Below are 14781 nucleotides of genomic sequence, written 5' to 3'. Positions count from 1 at the left end.
AAAACAAATGTTTTTTAGGATTTGGGCAAATACTTGAAGGACTACCAAGCACTGAACTCATTAAAGCTGAGTCTGGAACAGGAGATCGCCATTTACCATAAGCTGCTTAGTGGGGAGGAAATCAGGTGGGCAAGTAGTTGGTTAAATTAAGTGCACGATTAGACAGACGGACTTGCGAGTTTGAAGCAAACGAAATTTAGCTACTTGCACCCTTGGGACATAAGAGTGGTGTTGCTTGAACAGAGCCAGCTGCAAAGTCGGAAAATAAATGCCAGAGAAAAAATTAATAGTTACGCGTCCGAAGATCAAGCTCCGTTGGTTTTACGCTTGGGCAACGCATTTCAGGACTACTCTCCATTCAGTGGCACCTAGTAGATGGAATAATTCACATACAAGAACACTTCAACAACAATCGGAAGCTTTACTCGCTATTTAGGTGACCGAGCCTGCGTCAGTGGTTCAAAGACTCTGAAAATATGCGAAACTGCCAGGATTAAGCTCTTAAAGACGCTTTCCTCGTTTGAGGATAACGATTAAATCAATTAAAGATGTTGCAACATTTCTAAGGACATATTGATAGTCAAGACAAAGTTTTCATAGATTTGACTTCACGAAGTGCTTGCAAAATAACAAACCTTTGAATAATAATTTCAGAATTTCTGAGGTGGACACTCAAGTCGTTGTAGCGACAAAGCGACGATCGCGATCATCGTCGAGGTCATCAAGGTCGTCGAGAAGCTCTTCTTCGTCGAGAAGCTCATCACGAGAGCGCGACACTGGCAAGATTGTGGAGAAGATGTTGGAAAAAAGTGATTCAGATGATGGCGCTGCGGAGAAGGCATAATGGCAAACACGTCACAAAGCTCTGTCCAGTCAATTCAATTGACTTTTTCCCTCCATCACTTTTACGTCTATTACTGTTAATTTTACGTTTAAATGATCAATTTAAATAGTTTGGTATCAAGATGAATGGAAGTTTATTTGAATTGTACGTGGAAGCAGCTGATGCATATTAACTTTTCAAAATACTCAAAGTATGTTTGCTATCGTTTCCATAACTACAAGATGCTGCGGTTTGTTTTGTTTTAAAATCCAAAGGCGCTCTTTGTTCGGTAACAATCAGTGGTTTGTCGTCTGACTGGTATAACAATATCATTGCGAGTGAGAACTGCACCTCGTCCAGCTTTCCATGGAGGTGGAAATCACGTGACTTATACATTGGGAAATGATGGCGCTCTACAAAAATTTCATGAAATTTAATTTTATGTCAATGTTTAATTCATAGTTGCAGTCTATATGCTATAAACCCGATTTAACTTTGTTTAAACTTTATGAGGTCTTCCATGCAGAGAACTTTCTTGTTTGTCCAACCTTGATTTCAGATTGAAGTAAAAGTTTAAGATAAAAACTAAGCGAGCAGCCTCACACTCCCAGGGCCATCAGGTTTGGAGGATTGGTCTCGAATGAAGTGCTCTACTATATGTGTTGCATATAATCAGTTCAATGTAATTCAATGGAAAATAAATGTATATGTTATCAACATTTAGTGGTGGATGACCCAGTAAACATAGATTTTATTTGGCTATGTAAGCAAGATGAGTTGTACTATTTCTCCTAGGTTTGTTCCAATTTGAAGAACTAATAGTCTTGTCCAATAATTCTTATACAAATCAAGGCTTGTCAAAACCAATAAAGGCAAGAAACTTGTAAGTCTTTGGAGTCTTTGATAAGTCAACAAGTTTTCACAGACTTTGCTTGAATGATCAGAAAGATTAAAGTGTCATTTAAGTCAAAACAAAATCTTAAAAGTTAATTGCAGGTCTGATAACTTGAATATTACTTCTCAAGCCAACTTTTAACTACCGTTAGTAATCGTTATACTTTATACTATAAAAAAACATCCTTCTGACATGACAAACTCACACCAATGCTTTGTATGAACAACTTGGTCATTTAATTATTCTATTATGATTACTCAGGGATGCATACTCTCACCAATATTATTCAATTTGTACAGCGAAGCAATAATCAAGGAAACATTAACAACACCAAACAAAAACGGAGTAAAATTCAATGGTCAAATAGTAAGCAACATACGATGCGCAGATGACACTGTCATACTCGCCGACACAGAAGAAAAACTACAAGAAAGCTTGGACAAAATCAATAAAATCAGTAAAAAATACGGAATGAAACTCAATTTGAAGAAAACAAAGACAATGCTCATCGAAAAAAGCAATGGAAATAATAAAATAAACATTAAGCTGGAAGGAGAACAATTGGATCAGGTCACCACATACACATACCTATGGTCCTTCATTACACAAGATGGAAGATGCACCAATGATATAAAAAGAAGAATCGGTCAAGCAAAAGCGTCATTTTGGAAATGCAAGGAATTTTTAAGAGGAGAAATAAATTTACAATCAAAACTGAGACTTCTATCTTGTTACATCAAACCAGTCATGTCATATGGAAGTGAAAGTTGGACCTACAGCAAAGAAATTCACAAAAAAATTAATGCTTTTCAACTCTGGTGCTACAGAAGAATATTAAAAATATCATATAAAAAACACATTACAAACGAAGCAATTAGGAAAAGAATTGGAGTGCAAGATACATGGGCAAACGACTTGGCAAAACAAAAGATGAAATTCGCGGGACATATTTTGAGAGGATCGGCTGGACAGCTAGATCAATTGGTTATTGAAGGTATGGTGGAAGGAAAGAGGTGCAGGGGAAGAAGGAGACGAACATGAAGAGATGACGTGATACAGTGGGCTGATTTGTCAAGCATTGGAGAAACAAAAAGAGTAGTGGAAGAACGTGACTTGTGGAAGAAAGTGACAGCCAACCTCCGGATCGGAGACGGCACGTGATGATGATGATTATAATTACAATTATTATTAATATAATTATTCTAAAAGTTTTAAAATATATCGTTAAAATTTTCGCTGAGACTCTTCTTGAGGAATTACTAATTACAAATTAATGTCCCTCTGTGTCCATCTTACGGTTCTCCTCGGTGAAGTGAAGATGCATCGACGAAAGCTTTTTGAGAGCGTATAAGTATGTGCTGCAATTTTAATACTGTACACTGAACATTGTCGAAACCTCATTTAACACCTAATAAGAGCTATGAAAGTTTTAGGAAAAAATACTGCTGTGAAATAATCACTTTAATGTAAAGAAAAAAAAAAAAAAAAGAAAAAAGATGAGTTATTGCAGATAGGCTAGGATGAAACAATCATCTAAATTAAAATGAATTCAAAATACAAGAAATTGGAAGTTAGACACATAAATTTGGAAACAGTTGGTAAAAAACAGAGGTAATATTTTCAAACATTTGTTGCATCCTGGACAGCAAAATCCGTCATTTTTACATTGATTCAACATCTGCAGACGTAATGATCCTTGACGCTAAAGAAGAACTCATATTGGCTGCAGATGATTAGCGCCATTGATAAAGTGACGTCATTAAGTGAGAGATGCACATTGCGCAATGCGCATTGTATTTTCATAACTGCAAGTGGCTTCCTGTTGCACAAGTTGAAAGTGATCTTTGAGTCGTACGTGCTTGCTTCAGACTTTACTTATGTAAATGTTTTTTTAGTTATTTCAAACTGCAATTAATTTACGTCGGTAGATGTAGACTAAACTAAAACAACGATTTATTGCAATAATGTCTGGACGTACAACAATCAAATACAAATATTCAGGAAGTCATTTCCTTCATTGTGAGGTAACAGTCTGCTGAGAGAATTTCGCTGTTTCTTGGTCAGTCTAGCAGGGTTGCCTGTTGAATAAGCGGCGCGTGATGGTAGGCACTTTAACATCACCCACTCGTCGAAGAGTGCCTGCTTTTCAATGTGAAATTGCTTTGTGTTTTAGTCACAATTTTCCTTATCAACTCTATTGATTGCAGTCATTAAGATCCTTCTTGCACTCAGTTCAGTTGCAGAAGAAAAAATAGTATTAGCAGAGAGTGGGAATCGAACCCACGAAATCGAAATTACTACTCCTCTGCCCTAACCATTAGGCAACCCTGGTTGTAGCGAAGCATTCAGTTAAATTTCTTTGTATCAAAATTTTTCGATCAGAATATCACGTGTCGAGTCACATGACTGAAATCAGCTGAATCGCGAGTAGGCTACGCTTTTCGACGAGTAGGTAATGTTAAAGTGTTTACCGCGCGTGACAGTAGGCTACTCCTGTACGCAGAAACTTTTCATAAGATGGCTTTAAAATTTCATTACCAGCTCAGTGGCCGAGTGGTTTCGCCTTCAGCTTTGGTGCTGGTAGATCTGGGATCGATTCCTGGTCGGGTCAACCGAAGACTTTAAAAACTGACCGATTGTGTTCTTTCTTGCTAAACACCGTGAGAATAAGTCGGGTAATAATGTGATGACATTGTATACCTGACATAAAGTTAAAAATGAGCACTGTCGCTAAAAGATATGAGCGGTTGTAGAGTTATAGAGCGACAGTAAATAAAACCAGAACATTTTTATTATGAAAGTTTAATCTGTTGAATTTTTTCTGCACAGCACAAAAAAAACGGTAGACATTTAAACACGAAAAGTTTTGTAAGACAAATGAATCATTGGACCAATCAGAAGTTACAGGAACAGCATTTCAACCAATCAGAAGTTACAAGGGAAAACAGAGAAAAACGCAAACATTTCTAATATAGAGATTATAAAGTAAACCAACGTTTCACCGTTTACAGGTTGGCGTGGAAGTTTGGCAGTGGTAGATATTTGATTGATTGAATTTTTATCCTTGGACTGGAAAAGCTTCTTGCAGAGCTTAATCCTGGCAGTTTCGCATAGCCTACTTGTAGAGGCTTTGAATCACTGACGCAGGCCAGGTCACCGAGATTGACAGAGTGAAGTTTCCGATTGTTGAAGTCTTGTTGCTGGGGAATTATCCATTAGATGCCAGTGAATGGAGAGCAGTCCTTAACTTGCGTTGCTCATGCGCACACCCCGAGAGTCGAACCAAAGCCGCTTGATCTTGAAGCTTCTTCGTTTCAGAAGTCACGCGCTAACCAACTGAGTTATCGGGGCGGACATATTTCGATGACTTGTGTTCGGTTCCCACCCAAACCATAACTATTTTTTTCTTCTGTAATTACCAAACAAATGTTTGACCGTGCCAAATTTCTTTCAAATCAATAACTTACTTCGGTCTCAAGCACGTTTTAACGTTCGCGTTTTGTCGCTTCTACCCTTTTCTCGACCTTTGCTATGTTGACGTGTATTGTTTTGATATGATGGTCAGAAATAAAAACAACTGAACCGAACTGAACTGAACAAATTTCAAAGTAGAATCAACTCTCTGGCTGAATGCTAGAAGAGTCACAATTGGACGGTAGCCACTTAAACATGTTCTGATTGGTTGGTGGTGTCATCGGGTCTTACAGGAAATTGTCATGTTTAAGTGGCACCCAAAAATCCAGCTCGATGATGAGAAGAACATTTAGTTACAATTTCAGTAAATGGTCGATTTATTGACGGCGCAGTATCTCGACCACATTAGTCAGCATTAGAAAAATGCTTCTTTGAATAATTTTAGTTTTAGTTTTTTAATCAGATAATTTCAACATTGTTTTTCCAAATTACCGAAACTCATTCTGGAGGTAAAACTGTGACTTTTTGACAATATTGTTCTAACCCACAAAATATGACCGAGCTTTCAGTTATATTTTTATTGCAATAGCAGGAATGAAAGCAGTAGGCTGCAGGTAGGGACTGCACAAGTTGACAACCATTAGATAGCAATGAAAGTTTAACTGGTTATTGTTTGTTGAAAATATTTTAATTTTACTGATTTTGCATCACCAAACACTATGTTGATGAGGACAATGCACGCATTCCTATAACGTTGTAGCATTGACACATACTGTTGTGTAATAATGATCATTTCAGCAATACAGCTATGGTATGTTTCAATGAGAAAGATGTTGTTTGACAGAAAAGTAATGTTATCAGGGTCTATTACTAATTACAAGATCGGATAAATGTAGACACATTTGCTTCACCCCTACCACTTTCTGAACAACCAACTTAAGCAAATGGCTGTGTGTTTCCGCGAGAGGTCAAGGATCTATTCACTAACTCTCTCTATAGGTATCATAGCTGATGCAGCCCTCGATGTATAATGAGGTTCCAGTTTGATCGATCTCGTGCGTCTTGCCAAATTTTAGTAGGGTTTTTGATATGTGGTTGAAAATTGTGCAAAAATGTGAATCTTGGCATATTCCCTAACAAAAGCTGTTAAATCTTTCCCATTACTTTTCCTCGTACAACACACTTTTATTTCAATCTTTTCTAGTGATACTACTTAGTAGACATGATTGTTATTAAACCACGCAATCTATTACTGACCTTGCGAAAAGACTGGTTGGCGGAAAAAGTGCACAGCGATCTTCAATTTGTTAATAAAAGACCACTTGACTTAATTGGTCCACCCATGACCGGACCACCTGCTGTGACGGGATTTATCTGGTCTCAAGGTAGTCCCATTAACAAGACTGACTGCATTTCTTGAAAAACCTCAAAGTGAGGTTAATCGGCTTTTGCTGGTGAAACTTTACTAAATCGCTGAATAACAAAACTATGCAAATGCCATGGCACAATTACCTCACGAAGCCGGGTTTCGCATTATCTTTTAATCGCGTATTACGTCACTAACAATCTCTCGGCAACATCGCGACAAAACATTAGTAAAAGAAGTAATTTCCTTCACCTTGATTTGAACAGAATTATACGTTGAAGCAAGACCATCGAACAACAGGGCACTGTGTCACTGTGTCATGACACAAAAAGAAAACTAATAAACGTGAACGTATTCCGCCGAGCTTTTAGCGCTTTAATTACAGACGTTTAGCAAACAAGAAGCTATCAGCCAATACAGCTCCAAGCATACAAGAATAAAAAAGTAAATTAACATGAGGTTGCTGAAAAGAAAAACCAACTGCTCAATGTAGGTTGTTCCATCATCCCTCTTTTTGCGTCCGTTACTGCGTGGGTTGGTGGACTAATATTTTGCATCCACTGGCGACTGCTGACTTGTAGGCTGTTGAGGGGGGTTGCCAGACCAGTTTGATCTTATTACAATAGGGTGAGAGCCTCTTAGGTTCCCTCTAGACATGAAGACGTAACCGCCTGCTCACTTGTGTTGGACGCTTTGGTGCAGACAAGTTGCGTTGGATCTTGGCAGAGAGTGTTTGCCTGTGAGTGCGGTAAGGTGCAGACGACAAGCTGTATAATCAAAGATTGCTTACTGTGCCGACCACTTCATGGTGTGGGGGTCTAGTCACTAGACACCAAATCTGTCTAGGTCGCTATTGATGACACCAGGCTGTGGTTACCGGACAGGTACCTTGGCAGCTAGCGACAACACAAGAGAACAATAGATAGCAAGAGTGAGCAGGAAAGTGGTGGCGACATGAATCCACGTGATGTTCACGACGTAACAAAACGACGTCGATATCACGCCACATCTTCATTGTAAGATCGTCAGGCCGAAGTCAACGCGGGAGTTCATCCATCATTGTATAAATAAAATAGAAAATTCATTTTAGAGAATTTTGTGTGCGTTTTAGTTTTTAACAGCAGAATATTGACTCAATCCTTTCTGCAACTATCAGCAAGGTTACATGATGTCAGCTTGTCACTTTCCAACGTTGTGCGCTTTAATATCATCCCTAAGTACATTTTGTGATGTCATAATCAATGGCTCAAAGTTCTTGATTCATCTAATCAACGGATAGTTCTGTTCTGAATGTTTCTTCGTGATAATGTTGCATTGTTGCAAACAATCGTTTGTTTGTAATGCTGCCAAACAATCTCCCACGAAGACAACATCTACGAAGATTGTGACGTAATTTTCTTAAGGTTTTATAACAAAAAAAAAAGGTTTTCAACGCTAACACAAAGCAGTACTGTAGTGTGCTGGCAGTTTTGTTTATGAAAAATTAACTCAGCCGCAGACACATGGATAATCGAATTTTTGCATGAAGAAATTTTAGATGCCAACTACAATCTTGGCAATAAAACTTGATACTTTTATCTGCTGATTCCTTCTAAGGTGTGACAAAGTGTACTTTTGGTTACTGACCTGTGAAGATGCATCAGTTTGATCTTGCGGGATTTCGTCGAAATTTGACAATTGGCTCGCTGACGTCTGTCGTGTTACTGAGAATTCAACTTTAGTGGAAAGAAAGTCTTGTATCTCACCACAGATGCGTGTTACTAAATGGCACAGAGAAACTTTGCCTGATATCTGAAACTTGACCTTGAATTTCAAGTGATACTCTGACATTGTGTTACGTAGCAGAGCTAGAAGGGGAAATTTTCAAAAGTGAAGTCATGTATTCCAGACAAGACGGACTATATTAGAGGCCATGACAACGTACAATGGGATTGTTAAAACTGGGGGCAGATAGTGACGTCATAGTGCCATTGTCTTCAATTGAACCGACATTGAACGTTAAGATTTATAACACTGAAACGAAAGCTGTGGCAGCTTTAAAAAATTAATACTGTATGTTGTTACAGAACGGTCGCCTACTGAAAGTTGAAATAAATCGCCAAGCAGGCTACGCTACTCGTCTTGTAAACAATTTAAGTATTTTTTAATCTTGTATCAAACGGGCCCATCACAAACTTGTAAAAGGAAAAATACAATTAAATCGTTCGTGATACTGATATTGTACCACACCAACCTTGAAAATTGCGGTGGATGAGCCATGATAACACTGAGATATTTAAAAAAGTGGTAACATCACTAGCCAAAAGTATGTAAAAAACAATGCACCAGCTACTCGTAGCCTAGACTCGGTTAGTTAAAAGATTAATTGTTAACGTGTAAAAAGTAATGCATCATTCACCAAGCCTTATAAACAAGTCAATATCGAGACAAGGCTGATACGCATCATCTTTAGTAGGTCAATATAATTTGACTATTATGCTAACCCGACTTATAGTAGTATTAATGAGAACACTCAAGAAAAAAACAATATAAATATCCAGAAAAGCTCATAAACTAACGTTAACTAATCCATGATAATTAACTCCCAAGCTTGAGAATTTTCTGTCTCGGCTCTTTGTCAGATCTGGGACAATAAAGTGAAGAATAGTTGTTAAAAAAGATATTGCTTAAAATACGACAGTGAGCTTTCGAAACATGAAATCCATAGAAGTCTGAAATCACTAGAAATACCTTACAAAGTGATGAGATGCAGGTTAAATCAGCAATAGCGTGAAACATGATGTAGCAAAAAAATGACCAATGACACAAGCAATCACCAGGTACTTTTAATTTACCTCGATTCAACTCATTAAGATAAGAGCCATACTGCGAATAAATACTGTACGTGTCCTCATCATCGTGATCAAGTCGTGAAACATAGCCTGCAATGTACACTAGAGCCATTTTAGTATCTTCAGATAAGCATGTTTCTAGTTGTGGCAAACTGTCAATCATATCACAAAAACGTTCTGATAAACTGAAGCAGCATTTAGGACAGCTATGAGTGTGAGACACTTGCGCAGTGGCTTCAAATAAATCAGTGTTTAACCTCAAGCATAGCTTGGTTTTGCGTATTTGATGTTTTCCTAAAGCTTGTTGGACGGATATGAAGTAGGTGCCTCCGGAACCCTGTCGAAGCTTGCCAAACTCTTTCTCCAGTGGGTCTGTTGTAAAACTTCCCAGAGTAACATAATCATGAGTACCAGAGACAAGAAGAAACTTCGTCAAATCAACCAGTCCGTAGCAAGTATGAGCCAAGTTCGATGAGGTATCTCGAGTCAACGACTTCACGCGTGAGCTAGCAAGTACTGGATACAATTTTTTTGCGAGATCACCAACGCTTGTTAAGTATCGCAAATTGTTATCAGACACTGATCGGATAACTGCACGTCGTTGGTCATTGAACTTGGTATCTTCATAAGGACCGTGGACATTAACTATTTTCCAGAAGTCAATGAAGGTTTGCAGGAAAATGGCAGTGTCGCTTGCATCATCAATAAGAAGTGGGTGCGTTCTTAGCGCAGACAACGTTTCGTCACAGAAAACTTGAAGGCAAGTCGATACTTTTTGTCTTTCGATAGGCTTCGGCGATATGGATACATCAGTAAGTTTACAAAGTTTTACCAGCTTTTCTTTCTCATGACAATGAAGTGCTTTCAGATCAGACCACTTTGCGATGCGTTTTCTTCCGGCACTAGTATATTGTATTTCTTGAGTTTTTTCTGTTATCCAATTGTTGCGTACGCTCTTGAGCAAATGCACGTAATCATACAGCAAGAAGATGTCGTCAACCGTTCGCCATGGAGCACCAGGTTTGGTAGAAAATGATTTGAAAAAAGCTTGATTAACCCGGTTACCATCGCAAAGTATTGCAACTAATTTTCCACCAGAATTTTTAATTACTGAAATAAGCTGCTGAGTTTGTTGAAAAAGAAACTTTGCATCGAGTTTTCTAACAGGCAACATTTTGCAAACAAACTTGGGGCCTCCAAAAAGAGATACTACCATAAAACTCAGCATTGTATTTGCAAGCAAATCTGGCTTATTTACAGCTTTGCCAAAGAGGGCACCACCGTGGTATTGCAGCATTGCCTTTACATAAACTTCATCGATTAAAAGCAGACATGTCTTTTGCCTCTGATCTAATGAAGCAAAAACGTTCCGAAGAAAAGAAAAATCATCAGTGTTTTTGACAATTGATGTGAGTCTTGTAAGTGTTCTAGTACTGGGCAACTTAAAATCCCGTCTCAGTCGGTTGTATGAGCTTCTGGACAAAGAAAAATATTCGAAGGACCTAACGATTGTTTCCACGGTGTATTTCTTTTCTATAGCCGGCATAAAATTCATAGATTTCATCTGTTGTAAAAGAATGCTTTGTTGATGAGATAATTCCATATAATGCAAGAATCTCACAGCTTCTTGAATTTGTGACCATCTGGAACATTTACTTGCTGATAGAGACGTTATAGAGCATTTTACTCCAGAATGAAATGCTTCAAAGCTCAGATTGTCATCAATTCTTAACACAAACTTGGGTATGCCGGAATCTTGCATAAATTCCTTGCATTGAAAAACAAGCGTCTGATGAGCCCGAAATACAACAATGTCATCACCTGCTAAAAAAGGAAATTGGACACTAAAAGCATTAGCCAGGAGATTTTCAAAGCTCACAATAATGTCACTTTTGTCAAAACTAGGTAATTCATCAACAGGCTGATTGCGAATTCCACTTAACGCCCTTTGAGTACTTCTAGGAAGAAACGGTGTTGAAGGAACTAAACTCAAAGGGACACAGGTAAACACAGATGGTGGATACAAAGGTCTTACTTTCCCATACTTGATGGTGGTAGGATAGTTTTCTGGCCAATGGCGTTCACAAACGACGGTGTCCTTTGAGTCGGGAATATTATCCCTTGGGATAGTGGCAAGCCATCTATCACGTTCCGGTTGGCATTTAGGCAGTCTAAACACTGCAACTTTATTTTCTTCACTATAATTTCCATTGCAATTAAAGACACAGCACTTCTTAACCATATTTACAAGAGTACTAATATATCACAAACAACGCTTCACAACGTAAAACAAATCAAATATAAGATTGAATCAAATATAGACGTATTAAGACGTTAAATAGCCTATCCATCAAGGCTGCTCAAGAGTAGACCCTCCGGGCCTCCGCCCTAATAGCTCAAATGACGACCAGCAATTCAATTAGGCTATGCTGTTTCGAATCAAATCATCCATGAACGTAAAAACAATCATTGTATTACAACCGGAAAAGCAGCCTACCATGCAATAGCACTGGGGGTTGGAAAACTTTTTGACTGATGATATCAATTTGTTTATTGCAAAAATTTCCGAAATATGGATTAGGGCCTAGGGGGAAGCCAAGAAAAGTATAAGTTGCTTCAAATCAAAATGAAATGATAAAAAAAATACGCCGGAAAAGGCAAAAGTAAATTATTCGTTTTCTACCTCACAGAAACTAATAGGCCTATTTGAGATTCTCAAACTAGTAGCCTAGTTTAGTAGTTCTGTATGGCAGTTTCATACACTCAGCTGGTGATCTCAAGAACTGCTGACTTGTAGGAGACTCTCTCATTCATATAGGTATCAGACGTGTTGGGTCAAATTTAGTCTGGCAGCTTATTAGGCCTACGTTCTCAGATTCTCCAGTTTTTCACTGTCGTTTCAAACGCACAACCAAATGAAATTGCTTAGATTTGGAAACGATTAAAAAAACATATTTTGAAATACCAAAACAAATCAAAGTAGGCTATTTCTGTTTCAAATATCGATCTATCTCATCCTTATGCTGATATAGGACACCTATAAATTACTTTCCTACCAAGTTTAGAGTTCTAACTTAAGTAGGCTACTGTACCGGTATTCATTAAAGTAAAATAACTCCTGACTACCCTGCACTAAATGCACTGCAAAATGGAAGCATCTGCAGAGAAATTTCATTGAAGACAATGGCACTATGACGTCACTATCTGCCCCCAGTTTTAACAATCCCATTGTACGTTGTCATGGCCTCTTATATAGTCCGTCTTGATTCCAGACAACAAATCAATCGTTTTTTTTACATTGATTCAACATCTGCAAAGGACTGATTTGCTGTCTGGCGTAGTGGTAAGCCAGGCTACGAAAGCTTCGTCCAAAATACTATTGCTTGCAGGTTGCAGCTGTAATCTCAGCGTTAAATTGGAGGCTGTCAGGGAGTAGTTTTGGCATAATTTGTTGGTTGCGTTCTTCATCTTTGTGATTGCTGCTTGGCATATTAAACGAAGCTCCGTCAGCTGAACTGAGATCACTCCGGAAGAAAACGAACCACCATAGCAAGGAATAAAAAAATGTCTTCTCCTTTTGTCGCTTCTACCCTTTTCTAGAACTTTGCTATGTTGACGTGTATTGTATTTCGCTGTAATGGTTAAGAATAAAAGCAACTGACCTAACTTATTATGTTTTATATCAATAATGTTAAATTTGACCCTATAAAATCAACCGAGCAGTGGGCTACTTTATCAACCAAATTTGTCGCCCTCCCCAGGTTAAAATTTGTAGTTTTTTTAAAGTTGCAAGTTTCAGGTTAAATTCGCAAAATTATCATCAGGTTTCAAGGCATGAGAAACCAAAAAGAAAGTTTTATGTCAATGTTAGAAAGTGAATGTTAGGCTGTATAGTTGGGCTGTATGAAGCAATATTAGGCTCTGGCTCCTTTATAGATCCAGGCAAACACTTGCATAAGTTTAACTGGTATATTTTTCACGTGCGGCTGGTTTAATTTTTAATGGGCTACAATTTTCTCTTGTATTGAAACTACCCGCTTCAATTTTAACACGGCCACAGTTTTTGAATGAGATCTGACTTTGGAGAGTTGGTTGTTGGTTTTATGTTGAAAAGCTTTCAGACCTACCACAAAATTTCGATTTATTTCGACGGAAAAATCTTTTCCCTTCTTTCATTTGGACATCGTGGATATTTGGTTTCGTAATGTGGTTGAAAGAAAATGCAGGAAATTGTTACAGCGCAGAAAGCGTGGAAGTGCAAAATGAGCGAGGTTGCATGCAAAGTTGTGATTTTGTTTGTAATGTGAAATTGTTACGATCTTGTAACTTTTTTGCTTTCTTTTTCGTCTTATCTTATTGAGCATACAGTACAGTAGCCTGCATTGAAGATAACGCAATTATGAGGTCTATGTAATGAAAATTTGCAGGCAATGTAAGGGAAATACCGGAATACTCAAAACATTTTGCGCTCGCTTTGTTCGCCCGATGCGCCGCCTCATTTTTAGAGGTCTGTAGGTGCGCCCTGGCGTAAAATAAGTTAAGAAACGCTTTTGTATATATACGTTTGCAAATAGGTCAAGTTAGAAAGGTAAAAGTAGCAAGGTTTTGTTACAAATGCGTTCATTGGAAAATGGGTAAATTTCGAATGTAATTATTATAGGCATAGATCAAAAAACAGGTTTACGATGTCATCAAATTATTACCCGACATGTTCTCACTGCGTTATGCAAGAAAGAATGCAATCGGTACCGTTTTTAAAGTTTTCGGTTTGACCCGACCTGGAATCGATCTCATAAGCACCAGAGCCGAAGGTGAAACCACTCGGCCATTGAGCTGGTATGCCTGGTAGTTGAAGATTGAATTAGCCGAAAAGGTAAAAAAGTCATTTTTCGTGTCTGCCTGTTCAAACGTTTAACTTACCTCACCAAGACACGTCTGCGTTTGAAGCAAGATCGTATTTTCTTGGGTTCAGCAGCAACTTGCAAGCCCACGAAAAATTTTTATTTTATCGCTGTCTCCAAAAGAAGAAAAGGACATTGTCTTTTCCACAAAAATAACTTACAAACTTTCTGAAATTCTGCCAAGCATCTTTTGTTCAATCGTTAAACCATCATTTTTCTTGCCAAATGGAGTAAAAACTGCCCCACGTTTCCCAATGGATGTAAATTCGGCATAATCTTAGCATTTTGTATTTTAATAACATCAAATTGTTGTCGAGAAACGTAGATACAACGTTACCAAAGTGCAATCTTTATAGTTGTTTTTGTGCAACTATAAAATGAGCTTCATTACCTCCGAGGTCTATTTGACACTTGAGTGATGCAGTACTAAGTTGGTCTTTTATTTGATGAGTCAGCAGTTTGAGATTCTAATTGAATAGAAGCAACACGTGACTTGCTCTTGTTCCGTCAAAGATCGTCAAATGTTCTTCAGGAAATTTGTTACTTTGACC

The 14781-nt window shown here is 38.0% G+C and overlaps 1 protein-coding gene across 1 annotated transcript in view; it reads left to right on the top strand.

Moving 5' to 3' along the window:
* LOC145764866 (vimentin-like) overlaps nucleotides 1–1540 on the top strand; it is a 24284-nt gene extending 22744 nt beyond the window's left edge. Inside the window, exons 10-11 of the mRNA XM_082576558.1 lie at nucleotides 19–125; nucleotides 655–1540. Of these exons, the coding sequence (XP_082432684.1) occupies nucleotides 19–125; nucleotides 655–844 (297 nt within the window). The 3' untranslated portion in view covers nucleotides 845–1540. The remainder of the gene's footprint in view (nucleotides 1–18; nucleotides 126–654) is intronic.
* The last annotated feature ends 13241 nt before the right edge of the window (nucleotides 1541–14781 follow it).

The sequence above is a fragment of the Aplidium turbinatum genome, chromosome 2, assembly GCF_918807975.1.
Source record: "Aplidium turbinatum chromosome 2, kaAplTurb1.1, whole genome shotgun sequence".
In the NCBI taxonomy this organism is placed as follows: Eukaryota; Metazoa; Chordata; class Ascidiacea; order Aplousobranchia; family Polyclinidae; genus Aplidium; species Aplidium turbinatum.
Note: the sequence above shows the minus strand (reverse complement) of the source record. Positions and strands in the feature narration are given on the sequence as shown.